Source organism: Lissotriton vulgaris, unplaced genomic scaffold (assembly GCF_964263255.1).
Source record: "Lissotriton vulgaris unplaced genomic scaffold, aLisVul1.2 SCAFFOLD_1119, whole genome shotgun sequence".
Classification (NCBI taxonomy): domain Eukaryota; kingdom Metazoa; phylum Chordata; class Amphibia; order Caudata; family Salamandridae; genus Lissotriton; species Lissotriton vulgaris.
This window is the reverse complement of record NW_028246957.1, coordinates 547,496-569,282: the sequence shown is the minus strand read 5'-3', so window position 1 is coordinate 569,282 and position 21,787 is coordinate 547,496. Positions and strand designations below refer to the sequence as shown.

The 21,787-nt window shown below is 46.7% G+C and overlaps 1 protein-coding gene across 1 annotated transcript in view; it reads left to right on the top strand.

Annotated features, from left to right (window-relative positions):
• The first annotated feature begins 2,971 nt into the window (after positions 1–2,971).
• The window catches only part of LOC147665682 (C-type lectin domain family 2 member D-like), an 87,634-nt gene continuing 68,818 nt past the window's right edge, over positions 2,972–21,787 (top strand). Inside the window, exon 1 of the mRNA XM_086949600.1 lies at positions 2,972–3,011. Within this exon, the coding sequence (XP_086805726.1) occupies positions 2,972–3,011 (40 nt within the window). The remainder of the gene's footprint in view (positions 3,012–21,787) is intronic.

Genomic DNA, 21,787 nt, shown 5'->3' with positions numbered 1-21,787 from the left:
TACTGCTTCAAGGTTTGATTCGCCCTTTCTGTCTGCCCATCTGTTTGAGGATGAAAACTGGTGGATGTACTGGATGTTATACCTAAAGCTTTACACCAAGTCTTCCAGAATTTGGCTGTAAACTGACTACCCCTGTCGGATACAATCACTTTAGGCAACCCATGCAACCTCACTATGTTTTGAAGGATAAGAAGTGCTAACACACTAGCAGTGGGTACCTTCTTGCACGCAATGAAATGCGCCATTTTGGTCAGATAATCCACTACCACTAGGATGGTGGTACAACCCTGATCTACCGGCATGCCTACCACAAAGTCCATAGAGATGCATTCCCATGGGATATCAGGCGTGGGGAGCGGCTGTAGTAAACCTGACTGTTTTGTATGCAGCGTTTTCATCTGATTGCAAATCGGACACTCTGCCACCCAATTGGTCACATCTCTTTTGATGTTTGGCCACCAGAACTGTCTTTGTAGTCTCTCAAGTGTCTTGCTGATGCCGTTATGTCCTGCACAAGGCGCTGTGTGACACCAATGAAACGCTTGCTTCCGAAGGGCCTGGATAGGTAACAACAACTGTTTCTTTCGCATGGGGAGACCCTGCACCATTATCCACTCTTTATGTGATTGTAACCATTTCTTCCATTCCTCCTTCTGTACATTGTTCATTACACTACGTAGAAACATCTGGGTACAGGTGACCCCTATAACCTTCTCCGGGTTGATGATGGCTTCCTCCTTTCGCTCTGCAGAGTCTGTTTTGTTATGTTGTCTCGATAATGCATCAGCCTTTCTATTATCCTTTCCCGGCCTATAGGTCACGATGAAATCGCATTCGGCAAAATGCATCATCCATCGCATCTGTCTAGGTGTCAAATTTCGAGCTGCAGCCATGTACTGTAAGTTGCGGTGATCCGTATAAACTGTTACCGCATGTCTTGCCCCCATGAGATGATGCCTCCATTCCAGGAAGGCTGTTCTTATCGCCAATAGTTCCTTCTCTGCGATCACGTAGTTTCTTTCAGCTGGATTTAACGTACGCGATAAATATGCCACTGGATGCAGCTGGCCCGTGTCAGAATGGCGTTGCGATAATACTGCTCCTACCGCTACATCCGAAGCATCTGCTTCCACTATAAAAGGTTTGCTAGGGTCTGCATGCATCAGTACCGGTGCAGATACAAAGGCTTTCTTCAGCTCCTCGAAACTTCTTTGTGCTTCCTCTGTCCAAACAAACGCCACTTTCTTCTTTAGCAATCTCGTCATAGGACATGCCATATCAGAGAAGTTTTCGATGAACCTGCGATAGAAATTCGCAAATCCAATGAAGCACTGGATGTCTCTGACGGATTTGGGTGTGGGCCACTCTTTGATCGCCATAATCTTCCTTTCGGACATCTCCTGACCCTGAGGTGTGAGCATGACCCCTAGGAACTCCACCGTGGTAACGTTGAACTCGCACTTACTGAGCTTACAGTATAAACGATTATCCAGTAAAGTGCGTAATACCGCCTTCACATGACCCGTATGTTGACTGGTGGTGGAGGAGTAAATTAAGATGTCATCTATATAGACGATGACGAAACGATCCAAATACTCCTTTAAAACGTCATCCAAAAAGAATTGAAATGCTGCCGGGGCGTTACACAACCCGAAGGGCATCACTAAATATTCATATAATCCAAAGCGGGTCTTTATAGCTGTCTTCCACTCATCCCCGGGCCTCATTCGGACTAAGTGGTACGCTCCCTTTAGATCTAGCCTTGTAAATACCACTGCATCCTTCACTTGCTCCAACAATACCGTGATTAGGGGGAGAGGATATTTATTCTTCACAGTTATGGCATTCAATGCCCTGTAGTCTGCACAGGCTCGGAGATCCCCGTTGGCCTTCGGGATAAAAAATAGCGGAGATGCGGCTGGAGACCTAGATTCCCTGATGAATCCCAGTTCCAACAGTTTATCCAGATATGACCTGAGATGTAGCGTCTCAGGTTCCGTCAACGCATACACCCGTCCTGCTGGTATTTTAGCCCCAGGAATCAGATCTATTTGGCAATCATAGGGTCGGTGGGGTGGGAGCGTTTCTGCCTTTGATTCGCTAAAGACCTCTGCCAAATCATGATATACAGCCGGGAGCTCCACATTCCGTTCTGCAGCGGTGGCTATATGATGGATGCTAGCCAACCTGATAGCGGGACTTAGATTCATAGGATAGCAATTCTTCTGACAGAATTCCGACGTAAAACGTAGCCTCTGATTCTCCCAATCTATTTCTGGGTTGTGTCTTCTAAGCCATGGTAGTCCTAGAATCACCCCATACTGCGGGGCGTGAATGATATTGAAGAACAAACGTTCCTGATGGTCTACACCCATGGTCACACAGAGTTCCTTAGTTTGTAACCTGATGGGTCCGAAAGTCAATTTCCGACCATCAACAGCAAACACTGCTTCAGGGGTTTCTTTTTCTTGCAGTTCCAACCCTAGACTACTCGCGGTAGCCTGGTCCATAAAACATCCAGTCGCCCCTGAATCTAGCATTGCTTTGATCCAAGTCTTTTTCTCCTGTAGGTCCACTCCTATGTCCACATAGAAATGGATAGCTTCCTTTGTGCTTTGTCTATCCAAAGAAGGGATATACAACCTACTTGAAGGGCACCCTTCACTCCTCTTCAAGCCTTCTCGTTTCCCGCCTCCGGTTCAGAAGACAAAACTGACACCTTCCGATTGTCATATCTACCCTTTGTCTTTGTTGGGCATTCTCGTATGAAGTGCCCCTTCCTGCCACAATATAAACACAATCCCCTCTTTCTTCGATATTCTCTCTCCTCCGCCGATAGAGGGGATCTGATGGCTCCTATTTCCATGGGCTCAGGTTTTGCAGCAGGCGGTGCCTCTGTGGTTCTGGAGTACTCATAACTAGACCTGGTCCTGTCCTTTCGCCTAGTGTCTCCTCGTCTATCGCTGAGACGATGGTCCAGCCGCAGCACCAGGCTAATCATATCCTCGCAAGTACTGGGTTGGGGGTCAATTGGGGCCAAGGCGTCTTTCATCTCTCCAGTCAATCCATTGTAAAAGATGGCCAGGCGCTTGCTTTCAGGCCAGTCTGTTTCAGTGATTAGCCTTCGAAAATCATTGAGGTATGTTATCAAATCCCTATTTCCTTGTCTTAACCCCAGTAGATCCCTATCTGCCGACAAGGTGGCTGACCTGCGATTGAATGTTTTCTCGAACTCAGTCTTAAAGGCCTCCCAATCCCTTAACAAAGGATCGTCTTTCTTGACTAGTGGTACCGCCCACTGAGCAGCATCCCCACCCAGATAAGATATAAGAAAGGCTACCCTTGCATGGTTAGTGTTGAAGACCTTAGGTTTGCATGAAAAGTGTAAAAGACCTGCACCTTATCACTATCCCCATGGAACCTTTCTGGGGCGGCCAACGGAATCGGTGTGGGTACTTCTACTACCACCGAAGAAGCTGACTGAGTGCCTGCATTGAAAGGGTTTCTATTCAACCTATCAACCTGTGCTTGCAACGTTGCAGTTTCCGCCCTGGAAGCCTGCAACTCAGTTTGTACTATGGCCAAGGCGGACATTAGGTCTTCTAGCGTGGTCATGGTATCGTAACACCGGGAGGACTAAATTCTTGGGCCGTATATTCTGTCAGGTCCCAAAGTCCTCAGGATGGTACGATGCCAATATGGGTTCCACCTCTCGATAACCTCTGGGTCTGAATAAAACAGACTCACAGTGGGGATCAAGCGAGGGATAACTGGAACTGCTGGGCAGGAACTGGAGGGCGGGGAAGCTGAAATGAGAACAAGAAATAATAAATCACACCCTATCTAAATCCTATATAGCCTGATGTCTAGGGCTTCTCAATTCAGAACCGCCCTACGACTGATTCCTAGTTACCTGGAGGGTAGGATAGAGTGGCTTTGCCTGGCCTTCAGATGGTAGAAAAGAACAGCACAATCCTAGGAACACAAGACACTGAGTGTTAACAATAGCACTAATACACTTAAATATCTCCCCCTGGGAACTTGTACCTACCAGTACTGTTAATAATAAGGGCTTCAACAGAGGGCAGAATGTTATACAGCCAGCCAGGCGAAGCTCATTGTACCCCTGTTGTGAAAAGATAAATAAACAGCAAAATAATAGGCAATTGCTTCCGTAGCACCACTCAAAGGAAGACTTCTGGGTTACGTCACCCCAAGTCTCAATGTCTATACTCTCGACTGGTTTGGTCCTGAACCAGCAAACATACTTTATAAGCATACGTTTCCAGAGACAAGTAATCCTCCAACAAACGAAGTTTCTTTAAAGCACCCCCCAACAGATATGCATCTCTGCAAACGAAGGTCTCCAAAACAAGAACACTAGCAAGGGCTCTGACAATGTTAACCACGAGAAGTCAAAGCGAAGAGCACAAGTCTGTAGCTTCGTGTAAACAAAAAAATAAACTCCAACCGGAGCTTAACCAAATACTGCAGCAAACGAGGAAAAGCAATACTGGTCCCAGAACACGAAGCCGCTGGAAAGGCTCCGCAAATACCAAGAGGAACTTCCCCTGGGCGTAACAAGCTACCACAGTACCCTGCAATAAACACAGGAAATAACGCAAAGGATTTCAGAAAGGATACACAGCCACGATCCTGGGCGTGGGTTCCTACCGTACAGCAGTCCGGGCTCAGAATATACGGCGAGGCGATGCAGGATTCACTCCGTTTTGAACTTCCTGATTGCTACGTCATAGCCAGCCGCGTCGCTCTCTCCCGGGGACCATGGGAAATGTAGTCTGTTCCCGAAACATGGCGCTGGACAGTGTTCACCGTGTCCCACCTCCGTGGGTCATGACAGCACGGGGACGTTGCTTATCGCCATGTGTCTGTACTAAATCTGACAATGCACATCCATCTTTCTCATGTACATAGAGTGTAAAAGGCTTCGTCCCTCATCGCCGCCACCGATGACATCCGAGCCCTGATGGACAATGGAGAAACAGCGGCCCTCATCCTCCTAGACCTCTCCGCGGCATTCGACACGGTCTGCCACCGCACCCTAATACGGCGCCTCAGCAACATCGGAATCCAGGACAAGGCGCTGGAGTGGATCATCTCCTTCCTCGACGGAAGAACACAGCGAGTCCGCCTACCACCGTACAAGTCAGAGGCCTCCAAAGTCATCTGTGGCGTCCCCCAAGGATCATCCCTGAGCCCCACCCTCTTCAACGTCTACATGAGCCCCCTCGCGGCCATCGTACGCAAACACCACCTCAGCATCATCTCCTACGCCGACGACACCCAGCTGATCCTCTCCCTGACCAACGACCCCGCCGCCGCCAGAGCCAACCTGCACGAAGGGATGAAAGAGGTAGCCGAGTGGATGACGACCAGCCGCCTGAAACTGAACTCGGACAAGACGGAGGTCCTCATCCTGGGCTCTTCACCCTCCGCCTGGGACGACTCCTGGTGGCCTCCCGCCCTGGGCACCGCACCCAAACCGACAGACCATGCATGAAACCTGGGCTTCATCCTGGACTCCTCCCTCTCCATGACCAGGCAAGTCAACAGCGTCTCCTCGGCGTGCTTCAACATCCTACGCATGCTACGGAAGATCTTCTGGTGGATCCCCACAGAGACCAGGAAGACCGTCACCCAGGCCCTCGTCACCAGCCGACTGGACTACGGCAACGCCCTCTACGCCGGGACCACCGCCAAGCTCCAGAAGAGACTCCAGCGGATCCAAAACGCCTCAGCCAGACTCATCCTCGACATCCCACGATCCAGCCACATCTCCGGACATCTGAGAGACCTTCACTGGCTCCCCATCAACAAGAGAATCACCTTCCGCCTCCTCACCCACGCACACAAAGCCCTACACGACCAAGGCCCGAGCTACCTCAACAGCCGAGTCAACTTCTACGCTCCCAAACGACACCTCCGATCAGCCAACCACGCCCTCGCCGCCGTCCCCCGCATCCGAAGAGCGACTACAGGAGGAAGGTCCTTCTCCTACCTGGCCGCCAAGACCTGGAACTCCCTCCCGTCCGACCTGCGCCTGACCCAAGACCACATCTCCTTCAGGAAGAAGCTGAAGACCTGGCTGTTCGAGCAGTAGCGGCACCCCCCCCTCCCCAGCGCCTTGAGACCCTACGGGTATGTAGCGCGCTTTATAAGTGTCACTGATTGATTGATTGATTGATTGATTGTGTAATCTGGATTACCTAACACTGGTGCTGAACAAAGGGCTTGTCGTAACTGTCGAAAAGCATTCTCACATTTATCTGTCCATGGAAGGGGTATTGGAGTATCTTTTGTCAAAAGTGCTAACAAAGGTTTAACAATGTATGAGAATCCCAATATCCATTGCCTACAAAAGGAAGTAAGATCAAGAAATGCACAAACTTCTTTCTGTGTAGAAGGTACTGGTGTGTCTAAAATTGCCTGAATACGATCTGATGTGAGTGCACGGCCCTCCTTAGACAAACGGTGACCTAAATAGGTTACCTTTGTTCTACAATATTGCAGTTTCTTTCGTGACACTTTATGATGCTGCAAAGCAAGAAAGGAAAGCAAGGACAAGGTGCATTTTTCACATTGTTCAGGAGTATCGGCTGCCAACAAGATGTCATCAACATATTGTATGAGAGCCACACCTTCAGGTAAAACAAAAGAATCAAGTTGTCTTTTTAATGCTTGACTGTAAATACTAGGACTCTCAGTATAGCCTTGAGGAACTCTTCAAAATCTATACGATCGATTATTCAAAGTGAAACCGAACAGATATTGGCTATCAGGATGAATAGGGATCGAAAAGAAAGCATTCTTCAAGTCTATCACAGAGAACGTAGTTGCAGTTGGAGGAACCAAAGTAAGAAGTGTCGTAATGTCAGAAACCACAGGGTATTGTGGCACCACAATCTTATTAACTTCTCGAAAGTCAATTATAAATCGATAAATTCTAGTGTCAGTATCTTTTTTCAAAATAGGGAGAATCGGGCTGTTACAGATATTAAATGGGACTTCCTCAACAACTCCAACTTCAATAAGGTCATGAACAATTCGTATGAGTGCTTCCTCACCCTCCTGTGAAATTCTATACAGACGCAAACGTGGCAGCACAGCTCCCTCCTTTACACTAATATGCACCAGTGGAATAACCATCTGTCCTACATCAGTGTCTGAAGTAGCCCACAAAGTATCAGGGAGTGAAGCTAATGCAATATCCTCTTTAACAAGACAAGCTCTTTCCATCACAGGATGGTTGTCATTTAAAATCACCCGTACTCCTTCAGGAGAACATCGTATTGTAGCCCTGAAATACTTGAGCATATCAAGACCCACAATATTGTCTGGTGTATTTGGGGAAAGCGAAAAGGGACATGGAGCAGTACATTTATCAACATGCAATGCAAGTGGTTGTGACAATGGGCTAAGGGGAGATGTACCATTGAACCCTAACAATGTAATCGTCAAGCCAGACAGGGGAGCCCTTGGAACCAATTGTTTAGACAGAGCGCTACGAGTAGCTCCTGTATCAACCAGAAACTGATCAGTAGAACCCAAAACATGTGCTGTAACATAAGGACCCCTCTGATCTACTGGAACTTCAACTGATTCCTTTCCCCATCCTAGGCAATCCTATGCATAAGCAGAATCATGTAAGTCAGGCTGCGCATAATCAGACATTTGATATTGTTTTTGTCTATCAAAAGTATTGAACCCGTTCTGTGCTCATGCATTAGAATCAAACCTAGCGCGATCATTCGCATTTCCCCTAGGACCTGAATATCCTACGCGATTTCTCATTTGTCCCCGACCACGTGTGCCCAATGCCCAAATTTCTTACAATACGGACATTGGTCAACAGACAGATTCAAACGAGTGTAAGGGGAACCATAAGATCCACGTCCACCTCTATCGTTACCTCTAGAAGGCGGACCATAAACTTGAGATAACATAACCTTCGTAAATTCCTTAGACTTTTTATCCTCACTACCTTTCGCTTCTAATTCCTGACGTTTATAATATTGAGCCATCGTCAAGAGAGATGCCGGGGAAGAGGTAGTCCAAGAACTCTCGCTAGCTTTTAAACGACTAGCTATTCCTGGTAACAAGTTTGCCACATATTTATCAACAAATAGATGTCTACCCGTATAATCTGTTAATGATTGGCCGCTAAAATCATGAAATGCTTCTTCAAAACGGGTGAAGAAATCAGAAACCGATTCATCTGCCTTTTGCTTACATGACGCTAAAACTGTTCGATCTATCTTTTTAGGGGAAATAATCGTTTTTAACTTAGTTAGTATAGCAGCAGGAAGATCCAAAATCAACTGACACGGCTTTTGTGTGGGTTCCCTTTCCTCATCCGCTTATTCTATCTCTTTCCATAATGCCCCATAAGCTGCGCGATCATCAACTTTACGCACAGTCCTCCACATATCAGGTGGCAATATCAACCCGAAAAACAAATCAATAGGAGGCAAAGTCATAGTACAAGAATTAATGGCTCCCTCAACTTCCTCATAGAAAGCGGCTGGATTTTTCCGCGGGTCGGCCATACGGTTTTAAGTGCCATTACATCTGCCCTGTTCCAGGGAGTATACACCCAACTATAGATAAAATAACCTTTAGCATCAATAGAACTTTTATCATCACTTGTACCCGCTCCTTTAGGAGGAACGTATAAAGGCGCAGCCTCTCGCATAGACTTTGCATGAACTATAAGAGTCTTATCTGTTCCGAAGATAGATAATTGCGCCCCGCCGGTCTAAGATGTCTGTGCATCTGCATCTGCTTTCTTTTTCTCCTCTTGCAAATAAATCGCATCAGCTCGTATTTTAACCAAACGCCTGATTGCATCAGCCACCTGGGAGAGAAGAAAAAAACATTACGCATTTGCTTATAATCAGCCGTTATATCATCAGGCTCTAACACATCAGCATGTTTCCGAAATAGCTCAATAACTTCCATGGCAAATGTCTCGGTAAAACATAACTGCTCCTTTTCCTGCCACCCTTTCATGTTGTCTAGTAGTTCAGAAGTGGAGGTGGCGCTACGAACTGCTTTACGGGCAGCCGATCTTAGCTGGGACGCACGGTCAGCGGTTAACATAGAACGAGTGTCTCGTTTCTTTTGGTCTGAATCGGAGTCCTCATCTTTGTCAGCCGGGGCAGACGGAACGGCATACGGAGGCAGAGGGCGATCTAATAACAAAAAATCATCTTGCGGTTTATTAAGGACAGGATAGAGAGGTTGCCGAACAGCGTATTGGCCAGATACCTGTAATCTGCGTACTTTCTCCTCTCTCTATTTCAATTCTTTCGCTTCCCTCTTTCTCAATTCCAGCGCTTTCTCATACACACTTTTTTGCTGCTCTTTCTCAATAAAGGCTTGCTCACGCCTATCTCGTTCACGTACCTCTTTCACCCACATTCGTATACATTCAAACATATCTTGTCTGGATTTCCGATCAAACATACACTGCTCCACATACTCAATCTTTCGCGAATCAAATGACCCATGCACTGGCCATCGTAACTCTGGATCCGCACAAGTGTATTTATTCCATAATGTGTTGTACATTATAGAAGAAAGGCCATATTTAACATACATATCCCTATTAGGCGTCCCCTCTGGGGGAGCCGGTTGCGATTCCTGAAGTCTTAGCCAGGTACGATTACAAAAGCAGCACATCCTACGAAGTGCACTGAAAACAGGCATGACAAAAATAGTACAGAATATGCAATATTATAATCAAAGTAGCACTTAAGGTATCTCTAGTACGTTGTGCCTTTCAAATTAAGTTAAAATTGGAGAAAAATCTCCTCATTTACCTGCCTTTATTGGTTGCAACTCATATATATATCTAGTTCCCAAAACATACAAATATGACTAGTCTTCCAAATCAAATTGCCACAGCAAGCGTTCCTAAAACTGCCTTGCCACTCCCAGGCTTCCAAAACCCACAGCAAGTACCGAAAAATGGCTCTTACCAATCACAGGGCGTCCAGATTCCAACTGCCAAGTTCTAAATTCAACCAAACGGTCACTGCACGGCGAATCAACAGAAGAGATCTCAGTCGAGGACCGGCGCCACCTGGATGATCAGATCGGAAAGAAAGGAAAAAACGCCATGGGTTCCAATCCTTCGTCGCAACCACTCCTTCGGGCATCCGAGTCGCCGATGAGCCTCACTTGTTGGGTGCCAATTTGTAGTGATGAGCCTCAGCAAGGCCTACCAGTGCAAGGGGTTTGCCCTTCTCTGCACAAAGTCCTCAGACCATAGGAAGAAGTTGGCACAGAAACTGGAAATAGAAAAACAATATTTATTACACCTCATGAGGTGGTACTCCGACCAAACAACACCCTCAAGTATTGTATGAAGTAGCACACCAAACAAAGAAAGCATGGTCCTTTTATACCCACGCAGGGGCTCAAAAGAAGGCGGTACAAAACACAAGAGCAAGTTTTATGTACATATAAGGGCATATTGGAAGGTACAATCGATGAGTGGGCGGAGTTAATAGTTTTCAGAAACTAGTAAACACATTCCTGTCTGGAACTAATTACTAACAGCTGCATACCCTACTGGGCATGCCTGGGCATGCGTGAAAGTGGGGGATGCTAAATATAGCCTGTTGCTGGGCAGATTTCAGGGGCAGTTAACAAGGAGGTAGGACAAAGCACATGGTGAGCACATGGCAACATGTGGCAGACAAAATGGCTGCCACAAATACAAAATGGAGTCCACTGAATCGCTACGATAGTCGCTAAATAAAGCATGTCTTCTGCTAATGCTTAATCTAATTGCTGTCAATTTACAACAGCACGTTAGCCCCGCTGCTGCTGCCAGAAACTCCCAAAGTCCACAATGTCAGCGTCTCCCGCGAGAGACGCGAGAGGTATTAAGCACCTGTGGTGTCGAGGGCGGGGCGGAGAGGTATTAAGCACCTGTGGTGTCGAGGGCGGGCGGCAATGCGGCTCTCAGCCCCGTGGTCTCCTGGGGCGCGTGGTCAATCCTGCACGTTAGCCCCACTGCTGCTGCCAGAAACTCCCAAAGTCCACAATGTCAGCAAAGCGTCTCCCGCGGAGCGGGAGACGCGAGAGGTGTTAAGCACCTGTGGTGTCGAGGGCGGGGCAGCAATGCGGCTCTCAGCCCCGCGGTCTCCTGGGGCGCGTGGTCCACCCTGCACCTTAGCCCCGCTGCAGCTGCCAGAAACTCCCAAAGTCCACAATATCAGCGAGCGTATGTTTTTAAATGACACTACTCAACAGACATCTTGTCTTGGCCTAGCTAAGATCAAAGATTAAAACAAACCGTTCATACCTAAGCCCACACCAGACAGTAACACTACTACAGATGAGGAGGTAGACGTAAACTAGGTTTTACACCAGAACAGAACAAATTCTGATTTGAACAAATGGTTAATCTGGCCTACAGACACGAATAACTGTCAAGATATATTCCTGACAAAACACAATGATTTACAGTACATAGGCCAGACCCAAGATATTCCAAGAGACAACATCCAGGGATAATAACAACTTCAGTGTAGGAAAGCTATGCCTTGATTGGCTGCAGAAAACCACACTTCCAGAAATTAAACAACACTTAACTTTACTTACTTAAAGATGGCATTGATTTAAGAGATTTCTTACTGGGACCTCGTAAACCACTTCAAAAACGTTTCATATACGCCAGTATATATGCTGCTTACAATGAAGCATGGAAGGTCACGCAAATGGAAACTGCAGAAAGAATACGTGAAATTGACCGTATTCATTTAGAGAAAGCACTCTCTGTAGTGGACAATGGGTTAACGACTCTGTCCTCTAGAATTTATTTTTTGGACAGCATTGTATCCTCTGCCATAGACATAATGGAACAGGACTTGCTAATGTTACAAGATGGCCTGTCTCAATTGCGTTCTATAATGCTGTTAGGCTGGACGTTATAAAATCTCCGTTCAGGCTACGTGCCATGGCGTCTAATCAACACTACGTCATTGTTTACTGTATTTAACCTTACAGATAAATAAATCTCTTTGGCACAAAGGGGAGCAGACTATACGGTGTTGAGCATAGAAAAACTGGAAAGATTACCATTAACTGTTTCTGAGAAACCAGTCGTAGAATTGATAATACATGGCACCATCACGATACCAGTGACTATCTTCCAGTTTCAATATTGCTTGAAGCACATACCAGCAGGCCTGTATGAAAGGTTGGGTAAAGAATACATTAAGTCGACCTGAGTGGAGGAAAGGAAGTATTTCTTAGTGGTGAAAATTGCAAAACCTCACTGAGTGGTACACTTTTATGTCAAGGTATTCATTTACACGGAGCCTGTGATGGTTCTGCGAATAATTTATCTTGTCACCTGCAGGTTTCACCGGCAGCCGTGATTCAGCCAGTCTTTAGGCAGCTATCTAATGGTAGCTACATAATGTTGAATGATCACAGCTGTTGTGGAATGATGCCAGGAAGAGCCTATCTCGTAACTGTGTCAGCCAGGGTCACTTGCTATATGCAAGTATTGTTTCCTAAAAGCAAGTCAGACGGGGAGTCACCGCTGTGGCCTCCACTGAACATCTCTTAAATTCGAATTGATACTTTAAGCAGAATGAAAGCTATTCTTTTACAAAAAACTGTGCCACTGACCTCGTCCAAAGAGACGTATGATCTGCAAGTCGCAAGGTCCTCTGCGGAGATACATGAACTATTATCAAGGAACTGCCCAATACATTTCGTAGAAATGTTAGGTCGTATCTTAAACATGTCTGATACCAGTTGTATTGTACATGTATTTAAGACGATTTTTTTTCGGGACTGTTAGCACCCTTTGAAGCAGTCCTGAGCATTTTTCCAAACTTCGTGCACTCTGTATTTGGCGGCCTGCCTCTCGTTTTGGGACTCGCAGCAGGAATTCTATTTCTTTTTCTCTTGCTCCGATATGGCAAGTCCAGTCACCAGCGATATCCAGATTACCTGCGGTACTGTGACCGAATTACACAGATTCTTGGCTTGGCTCGTTTAAGAGATCTGAATACCACATTGTTTCTTTCGTTCAGACCAATCTGGCAAGATTGCATCTTACCTGTTCTACGATGCCTGCTTTGCGGAGAAGAATGCGTGTTAGACATCTGTCTCACACTTCCATCAGCACTGCCTATGGATATTGATGCTTTGCTTGGTTCGGTAACGGCTCAAACATCGTGTTGTCCCCAGCGGCTACCGATACTGATGACGGCATTCATTGAGGTCTCACCGACTGAGGGTGAGATACATGGACCAACAGGCACACAGGTACCTTCTTCTGTGAACATTGCTAATGCGGATGACGCTGACGGCGATGCATCTCATCTATGCACTATTGATCTTTTTACTGACGTAGTCCAACTTTCGCCTACTGTGGTAGACAAATTCTTTGCCAGCCTGCCTGATTTACTGTTTTCTCCTACCAACGAGAATAACTTTTGAAAATAGCACACAGCATTCTCTGGAACTCTGAATTTGACCTTCATTTTTTCAAAATAATGCTTCTGACTTGGGAACTCTATTTTTCTACAAACTGATTCGACTTATTCCAAAATTGACATTTTTTCTTTTTGGCACAAAGTAATCTGCTTAAAGTAGAACTATTCTTAGAGAACACGATTTCTTTGAATACTTCCTAGAGACGATATTTGACCTTGTCCTTTAGCATAATACACTATTATATAATCTGCTAGGAAATGGTCTCTGCCTTCTCTTCTGTATTAAGAGCCATTTCATAAATGTAATTTCATGATTCATTCAGTCGGCATTTCCAATGTCATACTATATGCTTTGAATGATAACACTGCTTAAAATGCGTACAGTGCAATGCTCATTTTTTCATATGCAACCATTTTAACACCTTGGCTGCTAGGTGTTTTCCCCCTCCTGTGCTGGAAATTCAGATACTTCTGTATTCATGACGAGCTCAGCTCGTCATCAGCACAGCTCAACTGTGCATCATGACGAGCTGAGCTCGTCATCAGCATCGAAAGGGTTAAGTGCATTTTTTGTATTTTGGGTGGGGTTGTAAACACATGCTTTAGATATGTTTTAGATGCTTATTATTTAGTAATGTTGAACATATAAAGTGGAGTGGGTGTTATGTATCATTTTAGGACCCTAGTTTAATTTTCACGACTCATGCCCTTATATAGGTATAAATCTCCATATCCTAGTATAGGCATAGAAATCATACCCATATTTAGACTTGGCCCATGCAGTCCAAATACGGCATGGCTACTTCCACTAGTTCCGACGATTTCTTGGAAAAACCCGCCTTCAGCAGCTAGGGACTTCCCCTTGCTTGAGTATTGATTTATCCAAGAACTCATGGAGTTTTCAAAGAACTGCGAGTCTTTAGTGACGTTATTATGTCCAACCTTACGTCACTGGGGAAGGCGTATTTTAGAAGCACCAGTGGGGTGCGTTTTTAGTCTTTTATTATTTATGTATGTATTCTATGGCTTAGTAACCATACCATGCTTTTACAGTATTATTTTGTAATACTCTTTTTACTGTATGGATTGTACTTTATAACAAGTATTGCGATTGTAGCAGTTCATTTCTTCTGCACGAGAAAGACGACTGTTCAATAAATACCCTTTTTATTGAAAATGCCCGTCTCTCTATTTCTCTGCACCTCTGGTGAAACGAAGCATGCACAATTGACTGAGTGAAATACTTATCTATTGTTTCTGCGACTCTGGAGATATATTTCTTATTCTTGGGAAACAAAGTTGTCATGTTTATGCGGCTGTCAGAAACTAATCCCTTCTTGTTTATTCGAGAAATTTTCTAGTGACCTCTGAGCTAGCTGGCACTCACAATTAAGTTTAATATATTCGATAGAGACCTAGTTGACTTCCTACGTCAAATCTATAGTATATATCACTCCAATGCGCAGAGCCTATTGGGAATATAGGAACTACACTACATAGCGCCCAACGTTTGGTAAGGCACTAATTTAACGCTAGATACTAGAGTAACTCAGTCTTGCTTTTCACAGAGACCCCTTTTTCCCGTAAAATATTTCAATAGACATCTGGAGTTGGTAAAAGGTTAAAATATCTGCCATGACTGAGTAGGACGAAAAATTACATGTATTAGTTTTTGGTTTGTTCAACGTGGAAGTATATAGTGTCCCAAAATATTGTGCACCTTATCTTTGTTTCCTTGAAACTTGCTCTGCAAACTTGCAGTCAACAAAATGACGGAGAGTGATGAGGAAAAAGCGGCAGCAGCAGCACAAGCAAATGTAAACGATACAGGCTTAAATGAAGCTGACGCAGATGCTAGTCATCCCGAAAAATGTAAGAAAAACTATTACTATAAAGCTTATAACAAACGGAGTATCATCAAGAGGTGGTAAAGTAATCTTCGTTATAGAGGCACATGAATATCGGCAGACAGAGGTGTTCTATTCATGGATTCTGTTTCCAACAGCAAATCCAGTAACACAGGAGTTCCACTACTACAAAGTAGAGGAACCTCCAGCGGAATACGTTCCTTTCGAGGATATTGAAATTCCATTAACATACCAAGAGCATCAACTCTGGTTTAAAGGCGCCCTTCAACATCAAAATCACATTACCAGGCTCGGTCCACTAAGTAGAGCAGGAGCAACATGGCCGGTATTAGCCAGCTATATACCACATCCTGACATTGAAAGAATGAAAGGTCTTGAACTATTAGTTCAGCTAAAACAGTTGATCAAAATTCATAGACAATTCGTACAATATGTCATGAGAACCTTAACAGTCCAACCTGCTATAAGGATTCCACAGCACACCCCTCACCAGGGGAACACAAATAAAATTACACCACAGACTATACAATCAGTCATTGGTAAATTACCTGCAAAAAGGGAACAAATTCCATTCTGGTTAGCTCAAAAAATTACTCAAATAGAGGCAGTATTTCCCGATAGTACACCTCATGAGCAACACAGGATTTTAACAATCTGTTTACCAATGGGGATCGCACCACACGTGGAGGACTGTGACACTTGGGGTACAGTCTTTGCTTCAATCTACACAAAAACACATGGTGTTCCATCTATGGTGGTAATACCAGACGTCCTGAGATAGATTCAAAATGAATACGGACCAGAACCTGCCTTGAATCTGGGTATGAAATTACTAAAAGATTTCAAACCGGTTTCGGCTATATTATTAGCTAACATTAAAGGTGAAACAGCATCCGTGGCGATCCGCCAAAAATTAAAAGAAATGGATGTAACTGAGCAACCATATGAACTGGCTAGAATTATTGAAAAATCCTATGAAGGACTAGGTAGAGATAGTTTGGGTGGGAAACCAGTAAAACCCCAACTAACAGAGAATCTCTCACTTTCCCCGACATTGTTTAATTTGTTCATGGAGCCGCTCACCGAAATTCTTCAAGCGACTAACGTGTAATATCATATGTAAGCTGATGATACACAACTGTATCTAAAGATTAACACCTTAGAAGACATTAAACAGCTTAGGGGCCAGATGTAGGTAATTGCAATTTACCGACTCTTAAATACCGAATTTTACCGAATCGGTATTTATGAGTCGGTAAATGCAATGTAGGTAAAAAATCTGTATTTTTTAACGATTCAGTAAAATTCGGAATCGGCCATTCGGTATTTACCAAATCGGTATTTCCCATTCAATCAATCAATCAATCAATCATAGCATTTGTATAGCGCGCTACTCACCCGGAGGGTCTCAAGGCGCTTGGGGGAAGGGGTCCGCTACTGCTCGAACAGCCAGGTCTTGAGTTGTCTCCTGAAGGCGAGGTGGTCCTGGGTCAGCCGGAGGTGGATGGGGAGGGAGTTCCATGTCTTGGCCGCCAGGTATGAGAAGGATCTGCCTCCGGCGGTGGCTCTTCAGGTGCGTGGTACGGTTGCGAGGGCGAGGCTGGTAGACCGTAGCTGGCGGGTGGGTGTGTAGAAGGTCAGGCGGTCGTTGAGGTACTTGGGGCCCAGGTCGTGGAGAGACTTGTGTGCGTGGGTGAGCAGCCTGAACGTGATCCTCTTGTCAACTGGGAGCCAGTGCAGGTCCCTCAGGTAGCCGGAGATGTGACTGCGTCGGGGGATGTCCAGAATGAGTCGGGCGGAGGCGTTCTGGATGCGTTGGAGTCTTTTCTGTAGCTTGGCTATGGTTCCGGTGTAGAGGGTGTTTCCGTAGTCCAGTCGGCTGGTGACGAGGGCCTGGGTGACCGTCTTCCTGGTTTCGGTCGGGATCCATCGGAAGATCTTGCGAAGCATGCGAAGGGTGTGAAAGCATGATGAGGACACAGCGTTGACTTGTCTGGTCATCGAGAGGGAGGAGTCCAGGATGAAGCCCAGGTTGCGTGCGTGGTCAGTTGGCTTGGGGGCGGTGCCCAGGGCTGGGGGCCACCAGGAGTCGTTCCAGGCGGAGGGTGATGGTCCCAGGATGAGGACTTCCGTCTTGTCTGAGTTTAGTTTCAGGCGACTGTTCTGCATCCACTCGGCGACGTCTTTCATCCCTTCGTGTAGGCTGGTTCTGGCGGTGTCGGGGTCTCTGGTGAGGGAGAGGATCAGCTGGTTGTCGTCGGCGTAGGAGATGATGTTGAGGTTGTGTTGGCGTGCGATGGCGGCTAGAGGTCTCATGTAGATGTTGAAGAGGGTGGGGCTGAGTGATGATCCTTGCGGGACTCCACAGATGACTTTGGTGGCCTCGGATCGGAACGGGGGGAGGCGGACTCTCTGTGTTCTTCCGGCGAGGAATGCGATGATCCACTTCAGTGCCTTCTCTTGGATGCCGGTGTTGTTGAGGCGTTGGACTAGGGTGCGGTGGCAGACAGTGTCGAATGCTGCGGAGAGGTCCAGGAGGATGAGGCCCATAGGAATGAATGGGAAATACCGATTCGGTAAATACCGATTCGGTAAATACCGAATCGGAAAGCAAAGAAAAGTGAAACTGAATCAGGCAGCCAATCAGGTGCTACCACCCTCCCTCTCCCTACCAGGAAGTGGCTACACAGGCAGCTGCAACTAATTAGAAGCTTCTGGAGAGGCAGTTGGAGCTGAGCTGAGTCCCTGAGCAGCAGAAAGAGTTTTGTGCACTTTTAAATTTGAAAATTGGCAAGCAGCACAGACAAAGATCAGCCAGAGAGGAAGAGGAAACTAAAATTCAGCAGCATGGAGCTGCAGGTCCTTGTTGAGGAGGTTGTGAAGGAGCACCAAAAACTGTTTGGCAGGCAGTCGCTCACTGTGGCTGAATCTGCCAAAAGAAAAATGTGGCTGGACATTCAAGACAAAGTGAATGCAGTTGGAGTGACTCCCAGAGATGTAGAGGACCTTAAAAAGAGGTGGTACGACCTCAGGAGCCTGACCAAAAAAAATTGCAGAACAACACAAGCAGGCAAGCCAAACTGGTGGAGGAAAGAACCCAGCACCCCCCCCCTTACTGACCTGAAGGAGATGGTGGGCTCAACCATAGAACCTGAAAGCGTCTGTGGACTGGGAGATGTAGACAGCTCAGCCAGAGCTGCTAGCAGAAAAGGTAAGACGCATGCACAGCAATCTCCCCCCCATCATCCTTCCCTTTACCCTATGTGGCTACGTGAACCCCAGTCCAGTACAGCTAGCACTATACAGGAGCAATGCATTAAGGGAAATGTAGTCAGTAAATGAAAGACCATATCATACAGCACAGCAACCACTAAGTTAGGGAAATGATTCCAGACAGAATGAAGCGCAGGCAACATGTACATTGTTCAAGTGAAAATTATTTAATTGTAGTGGCTGTGAGGCAGTAGCGCTTAGCTAATGTATGCTCATATGTCCACAGGTCACACATCTCGCAGGCGTTCCCGCGAGACAAGGCACGGCACCAGAGAGAGATGAGAGTCAGAAGCCAGGTCCAAGCGCACAGAATGTATCAGAGGTCACAGGTGCACCAAGTACACAGCCACCTTCACAAGACACAGAAATGGCTTCAGAGTTGCAGGCATCCCCAGAACGTACACAATCCCCTCTGTTACTGTCATCCCCAGAAATGCCTGCATCACTGCCTGTTACAACACCTGCAGCACAACAGAGCAGGAGGCATGTTGTTGCCCCACTAATGGAAATGGAGTCATCAGCAGGTGACATGGAGGGGGAAGACACACACACCTTGCCTGAGGAAGGTAGCTCTGCCACACTGCAGTCCAGTGCAGAGGTGTCCCGTACTGGTCCCAGATGCCGCAGGCTCCCAGGAAGCAGTGTAGCTGCACGTGTGGAGGGTCCCAGTGTGTTCCGTGGTCTTGAGGGGAGCATGGTCAAAATCCAAAGGATGCAGGGAAAGGCCATCATGTTTGTCCAACGCCAAATGCGGAACCTAAACAACAATATAGAAGACATAGGGAAGGGCATCAGAGAACTAATTGATGTCAACAAGGAGATGGCTACAGGGATGCGTGATATGTTCCAATCGGTGCAGCTTCTGTGCACCAAACTAGATCAGGAAATATCATCAAGGCACAAGGAGAAGCAGCATGCGCAGCAACAACAAAAAAGCCATCAACCGCCTGGCCACAGCCACTTCCCTGCTATGCAGGAGGTGCATAAACATGCAGGCGGGACTCACTCAAAATAGTAATGAGGTATCAAGGGGCATTGCTAGGATGACCAGTGCTTTTGAGGTGCTGATAAATGCACAAACAGCACAAACTGCAGCTCTGGATGTGCCAGAGAGTGAAGGGAGCACAAGTAGGAGCAGCATGGCAAGCCCCCTTGTCGTAGAGACACGGAGGATCAGCAGGCGCCACAGTGAGGGAACAGCCCAAATGCCAAGTGAAGACAGCCAGCCACAAACATCTGGCAGTGGTAGGCGTGAACGCAAATGAGTAGTTCAGTTAATGGGGAATTGACCCAGGACTAACATCATTGAATGTATATAATTTGTGTTGCACGATTGTGCATTATTAACCTGTGTAGTGACAAAATTAAACTACGTTGGGTACATACTCTACCTGTCTGTGTCTCTTTACTTACTTAAAAGTAGTTGCGTGTGACCTCTTCCCGTCTGTGTCTGCTATCTGCTGGTGTTGCTACTCCAGCAGTGGTGGTTTCAGGCAGTGCTTCTTCGTCATCATGGTCCTCATAATCAGGGATTTCCACCTCGGTGCCCTTCTTCATGGCAAGGTTGTGCAACATTGCACAGGTTGCAATCATCTTGCAGCAGGTCACTGGTGAATACTGGCGTGCCCCTCCACTTTTGTGGAGGCAGCGGAACCTGCTTTTCCACAGCCCAAAGGTGCGCTCCACAATGTTCCTGGTAGATTTGTGTGCCCTGTTGTATCTCCTCTAACTTGGTGCTGAAGGGTTGAGGTAGGGTGTCAGGATAAAAGAGCGGACGGCATATGCACTATCCCCTATTTGAAAATGAGAAAGCCATTATGTTATGTTATGTTATGTTAAATGGGACTTTTATAGCACAACGGCTACTCCAAAGGAGTGTCCCGGCGCTTTTGTGCTCCAGACCAAAGAAAGAGCTGGAAAACATAACAGTAAAAAGAGCAGGGGCCTAAAGAGGGGGCAGATTATCCAGTGAACAGCCAGGTTTTTAAGTCTTTTCTGAAGGCAAGCAGGTTAGCGGTGTTTCGCAAGGACACCGGTAAGGAATTCCATAGCTGCGGAGCAAGAAAGCTAAAGGACCGGCCGCCTAGCCGAGCCCTTTTGATGCGTGGCACCCGAGCCAAAGCCAAAGCTTCTGACCTGAGGGATCGTACAGGTCGATAGAAGTCCAGCCTCCTCTGAAGATATTTGGCACCATTGCCATGCAAGGCCTTATGGGCGAGAGTCATGGCCTTGAAAAGTATCCTCTTCCGCACCGGAAGCCAGTGAAGGGATACAAGGAGATTGGAGGCACTGGTGCGGCGGTGCAGGCCAAAAATTGCACGAGCAGCAGCGTTCTGAGTAACCTGCAAACGCTGGAGGAGGTATTCAGGCAGACCCAGATATAGGACATTTGCATAGTCCAATCTGGACCCTATGAGTGCCTGAACAGTGATCCTCCGATGTTCCTCCGAGAGAAGGGGAAAGAACTTGCGCAACATTCTGAGTATCCCAAAGCATGTTCCCGTAAGAGTGGAAACCTGGGATTTGAGCGAGAGCTCGTTGTCAATTTTAACCCCCAGGTTCTTAGCCCACTTAGAGGACTGAGTGGGAGGGAACATGTCAGCAGGCCACCATCCCTGCCAATCTGGTTCTGATGGGCATCCGAAGAATAGTATTTCGGATTTGTCCGAGTTGCATTTGAGGCTGTTGTGTGAAAACCAGCTAAAGACAGCCCCAAGGCACTCGCAGATCCTTTCTCCATCGAACTCTTCGCTCTTACGACAGGTGAATAGAAGCTGGGTGTCGTCAGCATAAGAGACGATCCGGGCCCCGTAGGACTCCGCCAGTGTCGCCAGAGGGGTCATAAGGATGTTAAATAGAGTGGGGCTCAGTACAGAGCCCTGAGGCACTCCGACTCCCAATGGCGGCATCTCGGAGGACCCGGGTGGGACACAGACCGTCTGCCGGCGGTTGGCCAGAAAGGAACGAAACCAGTTGAGCACCGTCCCCCCTAGACCGATGTTATGAAGTATAGTGAGGAGATCCTCGTGGGGGACGGTGTCAAACGCCGCCGACAGGTCTAACATGAATAACATCACCCTGCCTCCTGTGTCCAGCACCTCCTTCACGATCTCCGAGACTTCCAGGAGCGCCGTCTCGGTGCTTAAGTTGGAACGAAAGCCC